A 15748-nucleotide genomic window follows, 5' to 3' on the forward strand; every position below is an offset into this window, starting at 1 on the left:
CTCTCTCTCTCTCTCTCTCTCTCTCTCTCTCATTTGCACATCCAAGCAGATTAGTAGAGCTCGTGTCACATTAGCTAGAGGGCAAGTGGAGAATGGTGGACTCATATGTATACCTTGGGATTTCTTTTAGAGCCACCACATGCTACTTCTCCATAGCAATGCACAAGCATGCTCACCAGAGGGTGTGTTGCACAGGCAATTTTGAGCAACATTGCCACTAGGCACACATCTAGGAGCAAGGGATGGCTTTTTGACACTTTAGTCACTCCTACCATGATGTGTGTAGGAGCAGTTTGGGCAATTAGACTTATAGCCTCCTAGTGGGCACAAATTGAAAAACCACAGATTATGATAATATCTTGCCTCATCCGTAGCAAATGCCCACGTCCTCATGTTATTATCATAGCTAGCCTCACCACCTACGCTATTGGAGGCCCAATTCTAGATAGTGTGCTTCATTCAAAGACTGAGGCAACTACCACAAGCTAGACTCTCATATAGAGCTATCGGGGCAGAACATCTTCCACCCTTTTAGAACGACCCGGACTCACCATATATCCGCCACTCAGAAAGTGAGAGAAATGGGGTCCTTGGACAAGTGTTCTAGTAGTAATGTATCCAGGAGACATGGATCAGACCGAGAGAGCCTCTTCTATCAAAATCCTATGCTACAAAAATCACTTCATGACTATCCTAGAGAATGGCTTCATCCAAAGGCCACAATACATGGACACATACATGTCACATAGTATCAGAGGGACGATTACACATCTCAAAGTTTCATCTCGCAGACTAGAGATTGAGTCAAGGTGGGTAGTCCCACCAAGACTGGAGAGTTTGTGGGGATAGGATTGAGAGTGGGGAATAGTTTGTATACATATGCCCGACATATGAGAGATACGAAGCCAATACGCAGCTCTATTCACAACACCTTTTCTTAGAAGAAGAAGACATAAGAGAAGTTTACAATCTGACGAGGCCTCAAACATCTATCCGACGAGTCTTGAACTCGAGACTTGTTACTCAAGAGGGAACTGGGATAATCAATCTACCACAGATAATAGAATCTCTCTCTCTCTCTCTCTCTCTCTCTCATAGGGACAATTCCGAGAGACCTCAAAGATCTATCTGACAATCCTTGAACTCAAGACCTATCACTCAAGAGGGAATTGGAAGTGATGATCGATTCCAGATACTAGAGACAATTGACTCGCTTCCTACTCGAGATTTAGAGACAAAGGGAAATGCCCCTCCAGACATCCGTACCCTCTAGTGGAGTACGATAGTCACAACTCACAAACTTCTTTCAAGTAGCTCCACCACCCCCTCAGCAAGCAGAGATTGCTCGAGCTTGCAAATGACCCAAAGCACCTGGACACAGAGCCGAGAGAGTATGTCAAGAGATCCAAGACATCCGGGCACAACATGAGTACGCCAGACAAAGCAAGGTAGAGCATGCTTTCTCAAACCGTATTGCGCACTCTTCACTCCCTAGCCACTCATGTATGATATCCTACCCCCAAGTTTGATACTGGATGGAGCTAGCTAGTCATTTGTATCTCATGGTCGTCTCTCCTAAGCCTGTAGTTTCACACCCATTAGAGCTCCATCCCCTATGCTCCATTTTAATTTACTCTCTTGTAGCATGTTTATTTTTAGCACTTCTCTCTTTTTCTCTAGATACTCAGGGGACACACAGGTACATCATCCCATCTCATAGAAAGCATTAATAAAGCAATCTTCTCCCCCCCCCCCCCTCTCTCTCTCTCTCTCTCTCATGCAAGGCCATCATCCAAAAACTAATAAAAATTACACTGTCATGGTATGGATATCCATATGTTGTCTTCAAACTGAGGTTTAAATGCTGGCCACAAACACAGCATGAAAAACTTGAGGAAACTCTTTCTACCATTGTTTCCTTCATTTCCATTAGGAAGCTGTGATATTGTTTTTAAATCATGCGTCATTATAATCAGACAAGATTCCCTTCACAGAAAAAAAACATTATGAGGTCCGAGGAAGGTTGCATAAACCTTAACAGTACATTTTGGCTTAAAGCGAAGAACTTGCTATGTCAAATTGGACATGGAGGTTGCATTTCCTAAATTCAAGAGCTTGTGCTCTCTTTGGCTTTTATGTCCACATGTCATATGCTTGGTATAAAGGTGCACTCTTGCTTTTGTAGATTTTGTACAATCACTGCGATAACAACGAACCGAATGATCATGCTATATTAATTTTAATAAAGAGGAAGCGCCAGTGCAAACAAGTGTAGACAAAGCTACAACAAGAATCCACAAAAAATCTTCGTCTTACCTATTTTTTGTACTTGTCTAATGGTCAGAACAACTCCTTCTATAGGGAAAATCTCTATGAAATAACGGGCTAAGTAATTTTTTCAGGTCAATTGGCATTCTTGCACTGACACAAATCACCTAGAAGAATTAACCATTTGAAAGTCCATTCCAAATACTATTCTGGAATCTTGTTAGTGTATTGAAGCCTTTGATCTCTGCACCATGGTTAACTCTAAACTTTGTAGCCCACAACATTATTCCTCTAGTTTTCTGGAGGTACATAGGCAAACAGCAATGCACTCTCTGGACAAACCGAAGATATTCAGAACAACCACCGTAAGGTGATGATAGATGCTTATTTTGAACCAGAATTTTAGACACTTGTCAAGACCAAAAGAGTTTTAAGTGTTTCTCAAAGCCTTCTCTTCTACGTACTTCACAGAATCCATTACTTCTGACACACTATTAAAGGCTGAGGCTATTTCCCACCAAAAGAGAACTTGCATTTGTAAGCATTTGCTAGACAGGTAACAAAGAAAAGCAGCAAAGCCTCGGCGTTCCATTGCTTGTTATTACTCTACTTAGAGGACCACCACACAATACTCCTTCAAGTGTTCTTCATAACTCTTTCTTTTTCATAAATATTAGATAAATTTCAACAACTCCACAAACTCAATAGAGCTCTATCTTACTTTAAGGCCGTCTAATAAACATACGAAATGTGAGGAAAACAGGTTATAGATTGCAATGGGGTTAACCCTCTGAACTGTCGAAGTTACAAGGCTGCCTCTTTTAAGGCTCTTTGCTACCGTGCTGAACTAGGTGTAAGGTCATCAAAGTGCCTGCAACTTCCGTCGCTCTGCTAAATAAAGATATTAGATACCTAACCAAGTGAAAAGTGCCTAGATACTCCCAATGCTTTCCATCCATTGTTACTCACACTTGATTGATTTGTATATGTGTCGTACAAAGACTAATGAAGCTCTAAAGCCCACTGTTCCCAACATGAGAAAAAACCCAAAGCAAATGCATGCCATGTAGCCAAAGAAAAACGAAGTCTGCATAAAGCCAGTCATATCAGCACGAGCGAAATAGTAATAAAAGCAGTAGCCAAAGACGAAGACACCCGTCGAACCCCCACACAGAACAGACCTGCATCAAAAGAGAGAGTTCAAACCATAATGAGCACGGCATTTGCATATCAAAAACAGTTTTCCTTTTACAAGCTACATCCTTAAGGACCAGTACTTACATACGAATATCAAAAGCTACACACTAAAGTGTCATAACCTTGCTATGTTTAACAGACAAACTACCATACTTTCAGATGGCAAACGGCATTGAAGACAATTTCAAGATTTGGGTCTAAATTTTGAGAGAAGCCATCAACAAAAAAATGTTCCTGTAATGTCTACTAAGATCAAGGGATAATATACCTAGATGAATCCAGGATAAGCGCAGATTCACCCTTAAAGGAAAGTGCAGGGTATATAGACTCATGATAGTCACCCACAAGACATTATAACCACCACCTCCATCATGCATAATTTAATAATATTGACTAAATACTACATCCCCACTAATGTCGTCAGTGTCCAATAGTGGGTGTAGAACGAGGTACCAATATATGCTCCCACACACACACACACACACACACACACGAGCATGCATCAATACAAAGATCTGGGTACTGAGTTTCTGTCATAACTCTAGAGATGTAGGGCAGACTCAGCCATAATGAAGCCTAACACTCTAGAGAGGTGGAGGGAAGGAATCAGAAGCTGAGATATGGGAGAGATATGGAAGCTCAAGAAGGTAAGCCTCAGGAGCTAATGGAAACTTACAGGGTAAGAGCAGTGCCTTTACAGCCCCTAAAGCTCATCTATCAAGCAGCAAGATGCTGCCGAAGTAGATCGCAACAATAGGGACAGTATTTAGGCCACTGATAGGGGCAGCCATCGCTTTAACGATGGCACCTACACAGCCATAACAGCAGATGGAGAACAGAGAGGAGGAGACCGTGGCACAGATGCCCATATAAGACGGCCCATAGGTGAAACCACAACCAAGAGGTGGTGAAACCCACAAACACTTATAAACCAACAATTCCAGATAGTTAAGACTTTCAGTGCCACTCTGAAATGAGAAGCCCCAAACTGCTCTCCTTGTGGTATTTCTTTATGCATAAGGAGCACAAGCATGATGCATCCCCTACCTGTGTTAACTGGAAGGCTCGCACTCTCTTTTATAAGCACCAAGAAGCTCTAAGAAGTACCAAAATGTTAACATAAAAGAAATTTTGAAAGCATCATTTACACCGCACCACCTCTATCTAATTCACTCCTCATCACTTCCTACTCTTCCGTTATAGCCCTTCCCTTCCCCTTGCCCCCTGGTAGCAGTGATAGGTCCAGTTTCTCGGACCTTCATGCAGTGCTGTGATCAACACTTGTTATTTGTAATTAAGATCCTGGCTTTTCCAATCTCTGCAATAAGAGGACCGGCCTCTCTCTGCTATACCACATCGGAGGTTGCGTGGAGGTCTGCTTTGGCTTGTCAGTTATCACACCTTGGCGGGTCTCTCAGATACGTTTTTCACGACTTCTATTAAAACTCGTTCTAGAGCTTTTCAGCAGAAGCCACCTTGACCAAGTAGACTGCTGACCTGCCCTGCCAAGCTTTCTGATAAAGTTTGAGGTTAGCTAATTGTGGTTCGAGCTATCTCAGTGTCGGTGGCTAATTCACTCCTATCTGGTGTCCAGTTGAGGCAAGGTCAGTTTCTGCTCATCTTAGAGCTGGTCTTCCCTTTGAGTTTGTTCCATGCCATGCAAGTGGCACCTTCATTATGGGATTTCTTGGGTGCCTATCTCGCAATAGACAGATGGATTCCTCGCATTTTTATGTCCATTGCCAGGAGACTTTTTACAAGAGGTCTTCCCCTCCCTGGCTTTTCGGTTGGCAACAATACCACAACCTCACTCAATGTTCAAAATATCCTAAAATAACCTTCTCAGGACACTGAGGAAGTTCCTACATTTAATAAAAGCAGTAGCCAGCACAACGGAGGAACGGCTTCTTTGTCTTACAATGAAGATAGCAGTTATTGACATGTCACTATGGAGCTTTAAGCAGATGCAAGAAAGAGATAAGAATACTAGATATTACCTCCACCACCACCTGTGATCCTCCACAGCAAGTTGGAAATAAGTCAAAGCAATTGTAATAAAAGCCGTCACGATAATCAGAATAATGAAGACGATGAAAAGAATGCTGTAAATTGTATAAAGCTTGTGACCCCAAACGCTTGCAAAGATATAATAAAGCTCGATATATATTGCACTGAAAGGCAAAAACCCTGCCATAGCCATTTGAGGAATGGTTTGCCTATACCAAGGCAAAGGTGGAATCTCTCTTGGGAACTTCGATGTGCGACATGGTGCTTGAAATTCTGCCTTACTATTCTTACCAGCAATCCCACCCATGACCAGCAGAGGAGATGTTACTAATGTCCATATCAGAAGAATAACAACAATGGTACCGAACGGAAGCGCCGCCGTAGAGTTATAAGCAATTGCAACCGTGTTCAAAAAACAGAATGTCAAAAATAGTGGACCACAGAACAAGCAACCTGTAAGTAATAGATTGCGAACCTGCATTCAAATATAAGTCTCAGCAAAAAGAGCTACAGTATGTATGCGCAGACAATACATGAAGCTGTTACACTCACCCAGTTGGTTCCTTCGAGTTGTCGAAAAAATGAAGCTGCACTGTAACCGGCAATCCCAGATGTAAGAGCATATATAACAACAAGGGCAGTATACAGGGCACCTCTATTGTATGGATAAAAAACTCCAACCAGAGCAAGCATGAAGATGAAGATGGCCCTGCATGTTGATTGCAACATAAACTCTGGTTAGAAGCTTGTCTTGCAGCATACACAAAGTACATTCAATAAAAAGCCTTACAGAGCAAGTAATTGAGTCCCACTTCCTATGACGGCGCAAAAAAGAGATTTATGAGGAGGATATCTGAAGACATCCCCGTGAATGTACTTCCAACCAGATTCCTCCTGATCTTCTGGAGTCTCTTCATCTCTTGAATACCTATAGTATTCATAACAAACATGAAGAGTAAATTCAAATATAGATTACATCAGCCTCCATTATGAACCACACATTTCTCAGAAACTTAAGCTCTTAAATATTTACGAGGATCAAAAGGAAAGACATACTTAATAAAATCGTTCTTGAGTACTCGCATTAATATGGTTGCTAAAAAGCCTGTTAATAGGAGGACTGTAACACAAGAATTGATGATAGAGAACCAGTGAATTTCTAAATGCTGAGGTAGAAATGAGTTCTTGGCATATTTCTCCATGCGACGATCGAAGGGCTTCTCCGTCTGTTTCCACCTGACTGAATACTTGAACTCAACATCAACCTCTGTATCCTCGGTTATGTCCACAACATATGCAGGGTCCGCAGCAACACTTATCTCTATTACTCGATCTTGATTGTATAGAACCTCAAAATGCAAATGTGTTGAAAGAAGATACTTCAGTTCCTGATCATCTATTTTCCCAATAAAACCCCATATAGGCAAGTCATCATAATACATCTGGAAATAATAGTCTTGCTTCACGGTATCTCGGAAAGCCTTGACTTCCTCCTTGGAGAGCCTCTTCTTGCACAAAGGTTCCGAAACCTTGTCATCCATGAAATTTAGCTGGTAACTAGCATGAACCAATCTGTCTCCATTGAGCACTTCCCCAAGTGCTTCTCGTTTTTCTGTCACCTGAGCTGTATTTACATAGACATAGGTGAAAGCAAAAGGCTAAGAAGTTATTCAGTTAATTTTTCAAAGAACTAAACCGTAAAGAAGATCTTAGACAAACCTGGAGGGCAAAATGGTAGATCATAGTACCGATAAGTTTCACTGCATAGATCAAACAAACACAGGGTTAAGCACAGCCTTTTGTGGTTTCTTTCCAGCAAGGGAGACTTAGGTTTATCAAGCAAGACCTCTCTTCAGCTTGTCCACACATTACACATTGCATTGCTACACACTGAAAGAGAAAGAAGTAACAAGAGGGATTCACTAAATCACTTGAGGAATGCGAAAAAGAACAGAAATTGCTTGGAAAATATTGAGGCCAAACAAAGTATCTACTAGCCAAAATGCCCCTGAGCAGCTCTCTCTATAGCAGTCAACAATCAATTTCCAACTCCAAGTGTGAACCCCACCACATTATGCAGGCATTTGGGGTAATGGTTGCTTGGCAGGACACAACTCGTGGTGGAACCCTCCAATGATATTCTTACACTGATATAACAACACCATAGGTGAAGCTTGTCCACTATATGCTTGTTAGTAAAGAGTTCGCACAATTTGTATGTTTTTTATTCAAAAAATACATGGTACAAGTGTTGGGGGCTTTGTCAGAGTGCACAACCGCAGTGAAGAGAGTGTAACAATGGATAAAAAGAGAAAAATCTGAGGGAGAATGGAACCAAAGCTTTATTGGAAGGTCATACAGTGACTGCTGATACAATCAGAGATGGAGCACCTAAACACGATAACTTTGCAGGTACTCATTACCATATGCGTGCTTATTGGAGGAGACCATGTATTACTCTAGACTGGGGGAGGTCCTCCTCATAGAAGACTACAATGTCCACACACAAAGCAGGAAACGTGATAGATATGGCTGTGAGGACATGGAGAGGTTACACACAGTAGATGCAGAGGAGGTGGGAGTGAGGACTCGGGGCTACACAGGGACCACTGGAAGCTCTACACACGAGACATGGATATCAATTAGACAGCCTCGAGCACAGAAGATGCTATATTTAATATTATAAAGAGCACTTCAAGAGCCTATGTATACGGGTGTAAAGCCATTCTGCTGTTAAAGAGAGATATTATATATACTACCCTATTTGGCCTATATCAGTTCCTGGAGCTTGGAGGCAAGTACACACTTGGGTGATACTTATGAGATATACGTCATAGAGATATCTCCCTAAGGTCCAGGCCACAAGCCGGGGGGGGGGGGGGGGGGGGGGGGGGGGGGGCGGGCAGCAACCACGCCAACATAACATGGGGTCACACTTTAGGGGTTGAGAGCCTCCACGCTAGCACGGGACAAAGACCACCAGGCTACCACATACCTAGACTCTACCATAGAGAGTTTGACAAAGATCAGAGCCGGAGACTCAAAGGAGAAATGCTCAGCTCTGCTCAGATCCAAGCATGTTCTTCAAAGCACAGCCCTAGCTCCGCTCGGATCTAGGCATGTCTTCAGAGAGCATCCAGATTCGTTACTCTCATGTGTCTAGCTTTGCTATGGTCTACATCGCTCCCTTGCCGTGGAGGAGTCCGTATGCCATGCTGACCATGGTGCTTCATTACTCTCACGTGTCTAGCTTTGCTATGGTACCATGCTTGGCCATATGTGGATAAGTTTTGAAGAGACATTGACTTGTCCTTATTCTTGGCTGGTTTCTTTGCAAGTTCAATGATTCTATCTTCGTTATTCTTCGACATGTCCTGCTGGTTTTGAAGAAGCTTTGGTGAAGGGTCTTTTTTGGTAGTGCTTCTACAGTTATTAGGAACGGAAAATTGGAACGCAGAACAGAAATGGCCATGAATTGCCATTCTCTATTACGGATACTCACATCTAAAACATGGAGTGGAGATTGAGAATGGGAAGTTGGGATGCGAACAGGGAACAAAAGCCTGTTGTAGCTATGCCAAGCTTGCTTCTTGGTGTTCATCCATACGGGACATGCACCACTGGCTAGTTGGGGAAGATACAGAGCATGAAGCCCTAGCAATGTTTTCACCTGGGGCTGTAGCAGGTCTTGGGCAGGTTTATGTAGCCCTTTCTTGGAGTCATATGCCTCTTTAGTCTCCTTTCTTTCCCTGTCTACACATATCCTTCTAGTTATGCTAATCCATTGGTCCTTAGTTTTGTAACCCCTAGAGATTTTGAGGGGTTTTCTCACCATTGGTTGTATCTTGTAATGGGGCTACATGCTGAATTGTAATTGGCAATGTCCACCTCCTGAATGTCATTAGGGTACAAGCCCTTTTTTTGGGGGGGGCGGGGGGAGAGAGGGAGAGAGAGAGCATTCATGATGGGTTTGTGACGTGGGAAGTGGTTGCATGGCTATTGTAATTTCTGTATCTCTATTACTCGATCTTGATTGTATAGAACCTCAAAATGCAAATGTGTTGAAAGAAGATACTTCAATTCCTGATCATCTATTTTCCCAATAAAACCCCATATAGGCAAGTCATCATAATACATCTGGAAATAATAGTCTTGCTTCACGGCATCTCGGAAAGCCTTGACTTCCTCCTTGGAGAGCCTCTTCTTGACCATGGTGCTTCGTTGCTCTCATGTGTCTAGCTTTGCTATGGTCTACATCGCTCCCTTGCCGTGGAGGAGTCCGTATGCCATGCTGACCATGGTGCTTCATTACTCTCACGTGTCTAGCTTTGCTATGGTACCATGCTTGGCCATATGTGGATAAGTTTTGAAGAGACATTGACTTGTCCTTATTCTTGGCTGGTTTCTTTGCAAGTTCAATGATTCTATCTTCGTTATTCTTCGACATGTCCTGCTGGTTTTGAAGAAGCTTTGGTGAAGGGTCTTTTTTGGTAGTGCTTCTACAGTTATTAGGAACGGAAAATTGGAACGCAGAACAGAAATGGCCATGAATTGCCATTCTCTATTACGGATACTCACATCTAAAACATGGAGTGGAGATTGAGAATGGGAAGTTGGGATGCGAACAGGGAACAAAAGCCTGTTGTAGCTATGCCAAGCTTGCTTCTTGGTGTTCATCCACACGGGACATGCACCACTGGCTAGTTGGGGAAGATACAGAGCATGAAGCCCTAGCAATGTTTTCACCTGGGGCTGTAGCAGGTCTTGGGCAGGTTTATGTAGCCCTTTCTTGGAGTCATATGCCTCTTTAGTCTCCTTTCTTTTCCTGTCTACACATATCCTTCTAGTTATGCTAATCCATTGGTCCTTAGTTTTGTAACCCCTAGAGATTTTGAGGGGTTTTCTCACCATTGGTTGTATCTTGTAATGGGGCTACATGCTGAATTGTAATTGGCAATGTCCACCTCCTGAATGTCATTAGGGTACAAGCCCTTTTTTTGGGGGGGGCGGGGGGAGAGAGGGAGAGAGAGAGCATTCATGATGGGTTTGTGACGTGGGAAGTGGTTGCATGGCTATTGTAATTTCTGTGGTCACATACTCTATTTGAGCGTTCTCCTACAAATCTAGTCATCATGCTCACATCTTTGGGCTATAGACAAGGTGCTCTTGATATGCTTCCACTTGCTGTGCATCAGTTTGATCTACATGCACAGGGTGCAGATTGTTACCACGATTTGCTGCTGATTATGTTATGCGTCATGTGGAAGGCTCGATGTGCTCACAACTTTCCCCGACATCAACTACCTTGATTGCTATCTCTTTAGAGTTGACGCATACTCTTCATAGCTAGTGGGATACTACTCACCTATTCGCAATGCCCACTCTATAAGCAACAAGTGATCCCCCACTGATGTGGGGCATGCACATCCATTTCAAAGGATCAGTCTATTCTTGAAGCATACTCTAATTTTGCACTTGAAATGGCTATGGACTTCTTTTGGTCTACCTTTACGGATGCAAGGGCATGAGATACAACACAACTAGACACATCATTCACACTACATCCGAGCTTATACTGCATAAACCTTCTCTCTCTCTCTCTCTCTCTCTCTCTCTCTCTCTCTCTCTCTCTCTCTCTCTCTCATGTGTGTGTACCTGGGATTTTGGAATGGTCCCACTTTATTGGCATAGAGAGGAACAGGATCCCCTGGCGCGTATCTGTGATCGGACTCACTGCTGAGAGTTCCTTGAAGCTGCGCTGCTACACAAACGGAGATAATGCACCACCAGCTCACAACCAGCCTCTTAGGCTGGAAGGTGGTCATGACTCTCTCTCTCTCGCTCTCGCTCTCGCTCTCTGGTTTCTCTGTGGTCAAGTACCCTTCGCCATTGCCGGATCTCAGTTTCTCATCGACAAGAAATCGAGGTCACTAATTAAAGTTAAGGGTGACCTTAAAAAATTAAATAAAGAAAAGGAACATGGGAAATGAATGAGAGAATGAGAGAGAAAGATGGTAAGTAGAAGATGAAAACTTTTTAAGTTATAGGAACTATCCCAAGAGATCTCAAAGATCTATCCAATGAGTCTTGAACTCAAGACCTATTACTCATAGGAATTAAATAAAGAAAAGGAACATGGGAAATGAATGAGAGAATGAGAGAGAAAGATGGTAAGTAGAAGATGAAAACATTTAAAGTCATAGGAACCATCCCAAGAGATCTCAAAGATCTATCCAATGAGTCTTGAACTCAAGAGGAGGAGGATGTTCTATCTGAGCTCAAAGTGCAATACTAAATGCATTTGCACCAGATGTACGATCGTGCTCTAAATACCTTCGTCCCATGATCTAGCACGGATGTTCGAATGCCATCGTCAATGATTTTATTTATTTGTTTGTTTGTTTTTTTATTGTTTCTTATTCTTTTTTTAGGTGGTGGGGTGGGGGGGGAGGAACTCATATAGCTCCGCTTGGGGTGGTTTGAGCAAAAGTGTGCTGGTATTTCGTGAACGTAGCCCTAGAAACAATGCAAGCTCTACATGATCTCCCTTTGATTTGATGAAATCAACATGGCACTCAAATTCCAAGAGCTATAGAATATGCTCACCCATTTGTGGTAATGTGGGTAATGGGGTATATCTCTAATTAGATCGTTTTTTATCATTCTGTGTAGCTTGTTCCTAAAGGGTGCCTCTTCATGACTATATACCTCTTTTAAGAATTGAGCAAGTCAGTTTGGTGTGCAAATTCCATGAGCTATCAAAGTGAATAGTACTCTCGAAAAAGGGAGAGAACTCAATCTTGGATAGAACTATCAACGATACTTCTGCAAACATATTGCTTCTCACTTTATTCTTGTTCTAAAAGACTTTGCATATCATCTCCCCTTGTGGGTTTTATGCTACTCACGGAGCCTCGTTATCAAGCTGATGTGATGAGATTCTAAGATAATCAATGGGATTATGGCACTTGGTGTGTATACATCCATGTACCAACAATTTATTCACCAAGATACTTATGAATTTGTCTCTATAGTAGAGCACCATCAATGATTGGAGCTACTTTGGTAGAAAACTGAAGGCTTGGAGAGCAAGATGGATTGCATTAATTATGGTTTTCTAGGAACTATTGCGGATATCAACAAGTTTGTGATGCTAGAGTACTCGGTGTTTGATAAAAATGGGACGGCATGGAGCACAAAGAAAGTCGTCACACAAAAGCACTGGGTAGCGAGCTCTTGGATGATTGGGCTCGGGAATGGAAGAATCACATTATATTTTGAGATGACACAAGTCATGAGCATGTAATGATGGAACTATTCTCTTAGAGGATGCTTCAACTTTAGAGGTCATTTCAAATCCCAAGAAAGTGATAGTAGGCAAGACTTGGCGTAGTCTTGGCTTAGAGTTAGCAATTGCCACGGCCATGCAAAATGGATTATATAAATAAATAATAATCCCTGTGAAATGGTTTTGTCATGTGTTGACACATTGTTTGGTTTTGGGTGCGTTTTTTGCATGTCGTTGGTGAGTGGAAGCTATGTGTAGGGGACGCGATTTTGTGTGATGTGGATACTTCTTAGAATGTAGATAGTTTAAAGTGGTCTTTTATAGCTTGCAAAATGAGAGAGAGTGATGTGCACATTATGGTTGATAAGAGAAAGAGCTTTGGGGAGGGGAGAGCTTTCCTTAACACTAGGTTGGTAACCTAATAGGACATAAAAGTGTCCTTTCAGGGTTTTGAAAAAAACCTCCAAAACCATAGTAGATCCACTCATTTTGTAAAATCCTTGCATGAGGTTATAGTTAAAGGCCTACTAAACATGGAAAAAATAAGAAACTTGTAAAATTTCTCATCTTTCTGTCACACCAAGCCTCCAAAGTTGATGAACCAGTGAATTTTCATCAAAACAGTAATTTCTTACTTTTTGTTGCATAAAAATAAGATTAGAGATTTTTGTAGGAATTGAGATTTAAATTCCCTAGTTAATTTCCATGGGTTGGTGATCAGAACATATGATTGCTTCTCACTCACTATTTTTTGTTTTGCCAAAATAAATAGGTACAAAAAAGTTGAATTTTTACCATTCTGCAAACCTATCATCAAAGTTTCTATAGCCACGCTCAATACAAATAATATATGCATGTTTTCTTAGTTCCCTATTTTCGTTTATGTTCATAAGGAGCCATGGAGCATGTCAAAAGAATAATACATCTCTTACCATGCCAAAGGGAATCTTGGAGACAAAGATGAAGTGTTAAATACAGCAAACATGAAAAAATTGGGTTCAACATTATGAGTCGTAGAATCCCATAGAAACTATTCAATATCTAGCCAAATTTGATCCTTATTGACTAGATATGGTTACTACCTACAAAATGCATGTAGTTGTCACAAGAAACTAACAATATTGAAAAAGCTATACTTGATAGACTAGAATGTTTCGTTTTCTTCTATAGTTGAAAAAATCAACCATCGTTGTGTACTATGCAGAATAGTGTATTAGGTGCTCCAAAACTCAATGAATGTTAGCTTTATGTTACAATATGCGACACAAAAAATCAAAAATGCATTTGGATATCATGAAATCCATCAAAAAAATCATAGAAGAGCTAAAATTGGCTAAAAAACAGGATTTGACAATTTTTGTACTTTGGTCATAACTTACAACTTTAATATTTATTTCTCCCTAGAAACATCAGGACATGTTGGGGACTACTAAAGATAGTTCTCTAGCATTATAGACCTCACAAACATGAATTCTAGAGTGGTATAGTTGCAAAAAGTTGAAAAAAGCCAAAAACAGGACCCGTTTTTTCACACAGTTTAGGTTGTGAGATGTTGTGGAAGGACAATGTTATAGATGGAATTGATATTCCAAAAAAATGTCGAGTTTTTTTCAGCTCATGAGACAACTTTATAGATAGATAGAACCTCAAAATCCATATTGAAACTCTTGACATAATTGAAGGAAAATGCTCACTTAACAGGACATAAAAGTGTCCCATTACCAACCTAGTGTTAAGTGAAAAGGCGCTTGCCAAGAAATACCAGCCCAAAAATGCATCCTTTGTCTTTGATGGTATTAAAATTCTTGGATGAAAGCTTGAGAGGAACTTGGAGAAGTGGAATTAGTGGGTGATCATGAATATTGGCTTTGTAGCATCTAGAGATGTCAAGAGATACCTCAAGTGTCATAATAACTAATATCTAATTCTCCTAAATGATTTTCTCATGTTAAACTGATCATTTAATATGGGGAAGTGCCAGGGGAGAAAAAGCTAGAATATTGGTTAAGCTAGCAGAATGGCCACCCACAGTAGGGATCCAAAGGAGGGAAAATAGGGATCCAAAGGGGGGGTCATCTGTAAAAGACCAAGGTACAACAATGGGCTAAAAAGACCCTAAGGTTCAGCCCATTAAGACTTCCAAAATGCTAAGGTTCCAAAATTCAAAAGTTGTGTCCAATGGTCAACAGCCTAGGGAAATTGGATGCTTTGTGTGTGTCCCAAAAGTCTTTATCAAGGCCTACAAAGGAAGGGGCGAGCCCAAGAAGTAGGGGATAAGAGAGAAACTCACACACACACACACACACACACACACACACACACACACACACACACACACACACACACACACACACACACAAGCTCCCTTTGTACACAAGGGGAAAGAGGGACACATGTCAACTCCCTAGCCTAGATGCCCACAAGGTGTACTCAAATCCTATTGGATGACCTTGGAGGTGGACCAATGAGAATTAAGCTAGAGTAAGTCTAGTTTAATTAATTTAGAAACACTTAATAAAAGAACCAATAAGAATTAAGCTCCCTAGAAGACTATTGGTCAGTCTCCCAAGGGTCGAGCATTCAGTAGCCCAATGGCTTGCCTGATTCCTATTGGCCAGGAAAACAAAGGGGTCCAATGAGAGTTTAGTTGCATTTATTAATTACCTAAATCTCTCACAAAAGGGGAAAGGGGGACACATGTCAGAAGGCTATCACTTATACTGCTTAATTTCCATTGGCTAGGCCTGGGGAGGTCCAATAGGGCTGTAGCATGAGCATTTAGCAAGAGGGGTCGACCAAGAGAGAGAGAGGGGGATGATTTTCTCAAGGCATTATTCATTTTACACACTCACACAATCAATGTGTGAAGCAAGAAGACTCTCTCTCTCTTCTCAAGCTTTAATGGAAAGCTTACCACCTACTCCAAGCTTGTGAGAAGGGAGGCCTACACCGACAACTCTTGGCTTTGTGATGCAAATCCAACCAAGA

General features: G+C 41.6%; 1 protein-coding gene across 1 annotated transcript; it reads right to left on the reverse strand.

Annotated features, from left to right (window-relative positions):
* Positions 1–3019: 3019 nt before the first annotated feature.
* LOC147431368 (transmembrane 9 superfamily member 2-like) lies at positions 3020–11402 on the reverse strand. The gene is made up of 7 exons (XM_086493975.1): positions 11128–11402; positions 7192–7232; positions 6529–7096; positions 6263–6400; positions 6025–6181; positions 5463–5947; positions 3020–3449 (listed from the first exon to the last, which is right to left on the reverse strand). The coding sequence occupies exons 1-7, from the start codon at positions 11295–11297 to the stop codon at positions 3230–3232; spliced, it is 1779 nt and encodes a 592-aa protein (XP_086350101.1). The 5' UTR covers positions 11298–11402; the 3' UTR covers positions 3020–3229.
* Positions 11403–15748: the final 4346 nt, after the last annotated feature.

This window comes from Adiantum capillus-veneris, chromosome 21, assembly GCF_014529385.1.
Source record: "Adiantum capillus-veneris isolate H3 chromosome 21, ASM1452938v2, whole genome shotgun sequence".
Lineage (NCBI taxonomy): Eukaryota > Viridiplantae > Streptophyta > Polypodiopsida > Polypodiales > Pteridaceae > Adiantum > Adiantum capillus-veneris.

Coding starts and splice junctions, on each gene's coding strand:
- LOC147431368 (XM_086493975.1), bottom strand. CDS start 11,297: ATGACCACCTTCCAGCCTAAGAGGCTGGTTGTGAGCTGGTGGTGCATT. Junction 7,233..11,127: donor GGACCATTCCAAAATCCCAG/GTACACACACAT, acceptor TGATCTATGCAG/TGAAACTTATCGGTACTATG. Junction 3,450..5,462: donor GATCACAGGTGGTGGTGGAG/GTAATATCTAGT, acceptor CTTTTGATGCAG/GTCTGTTCTGTGTGGGGGTT.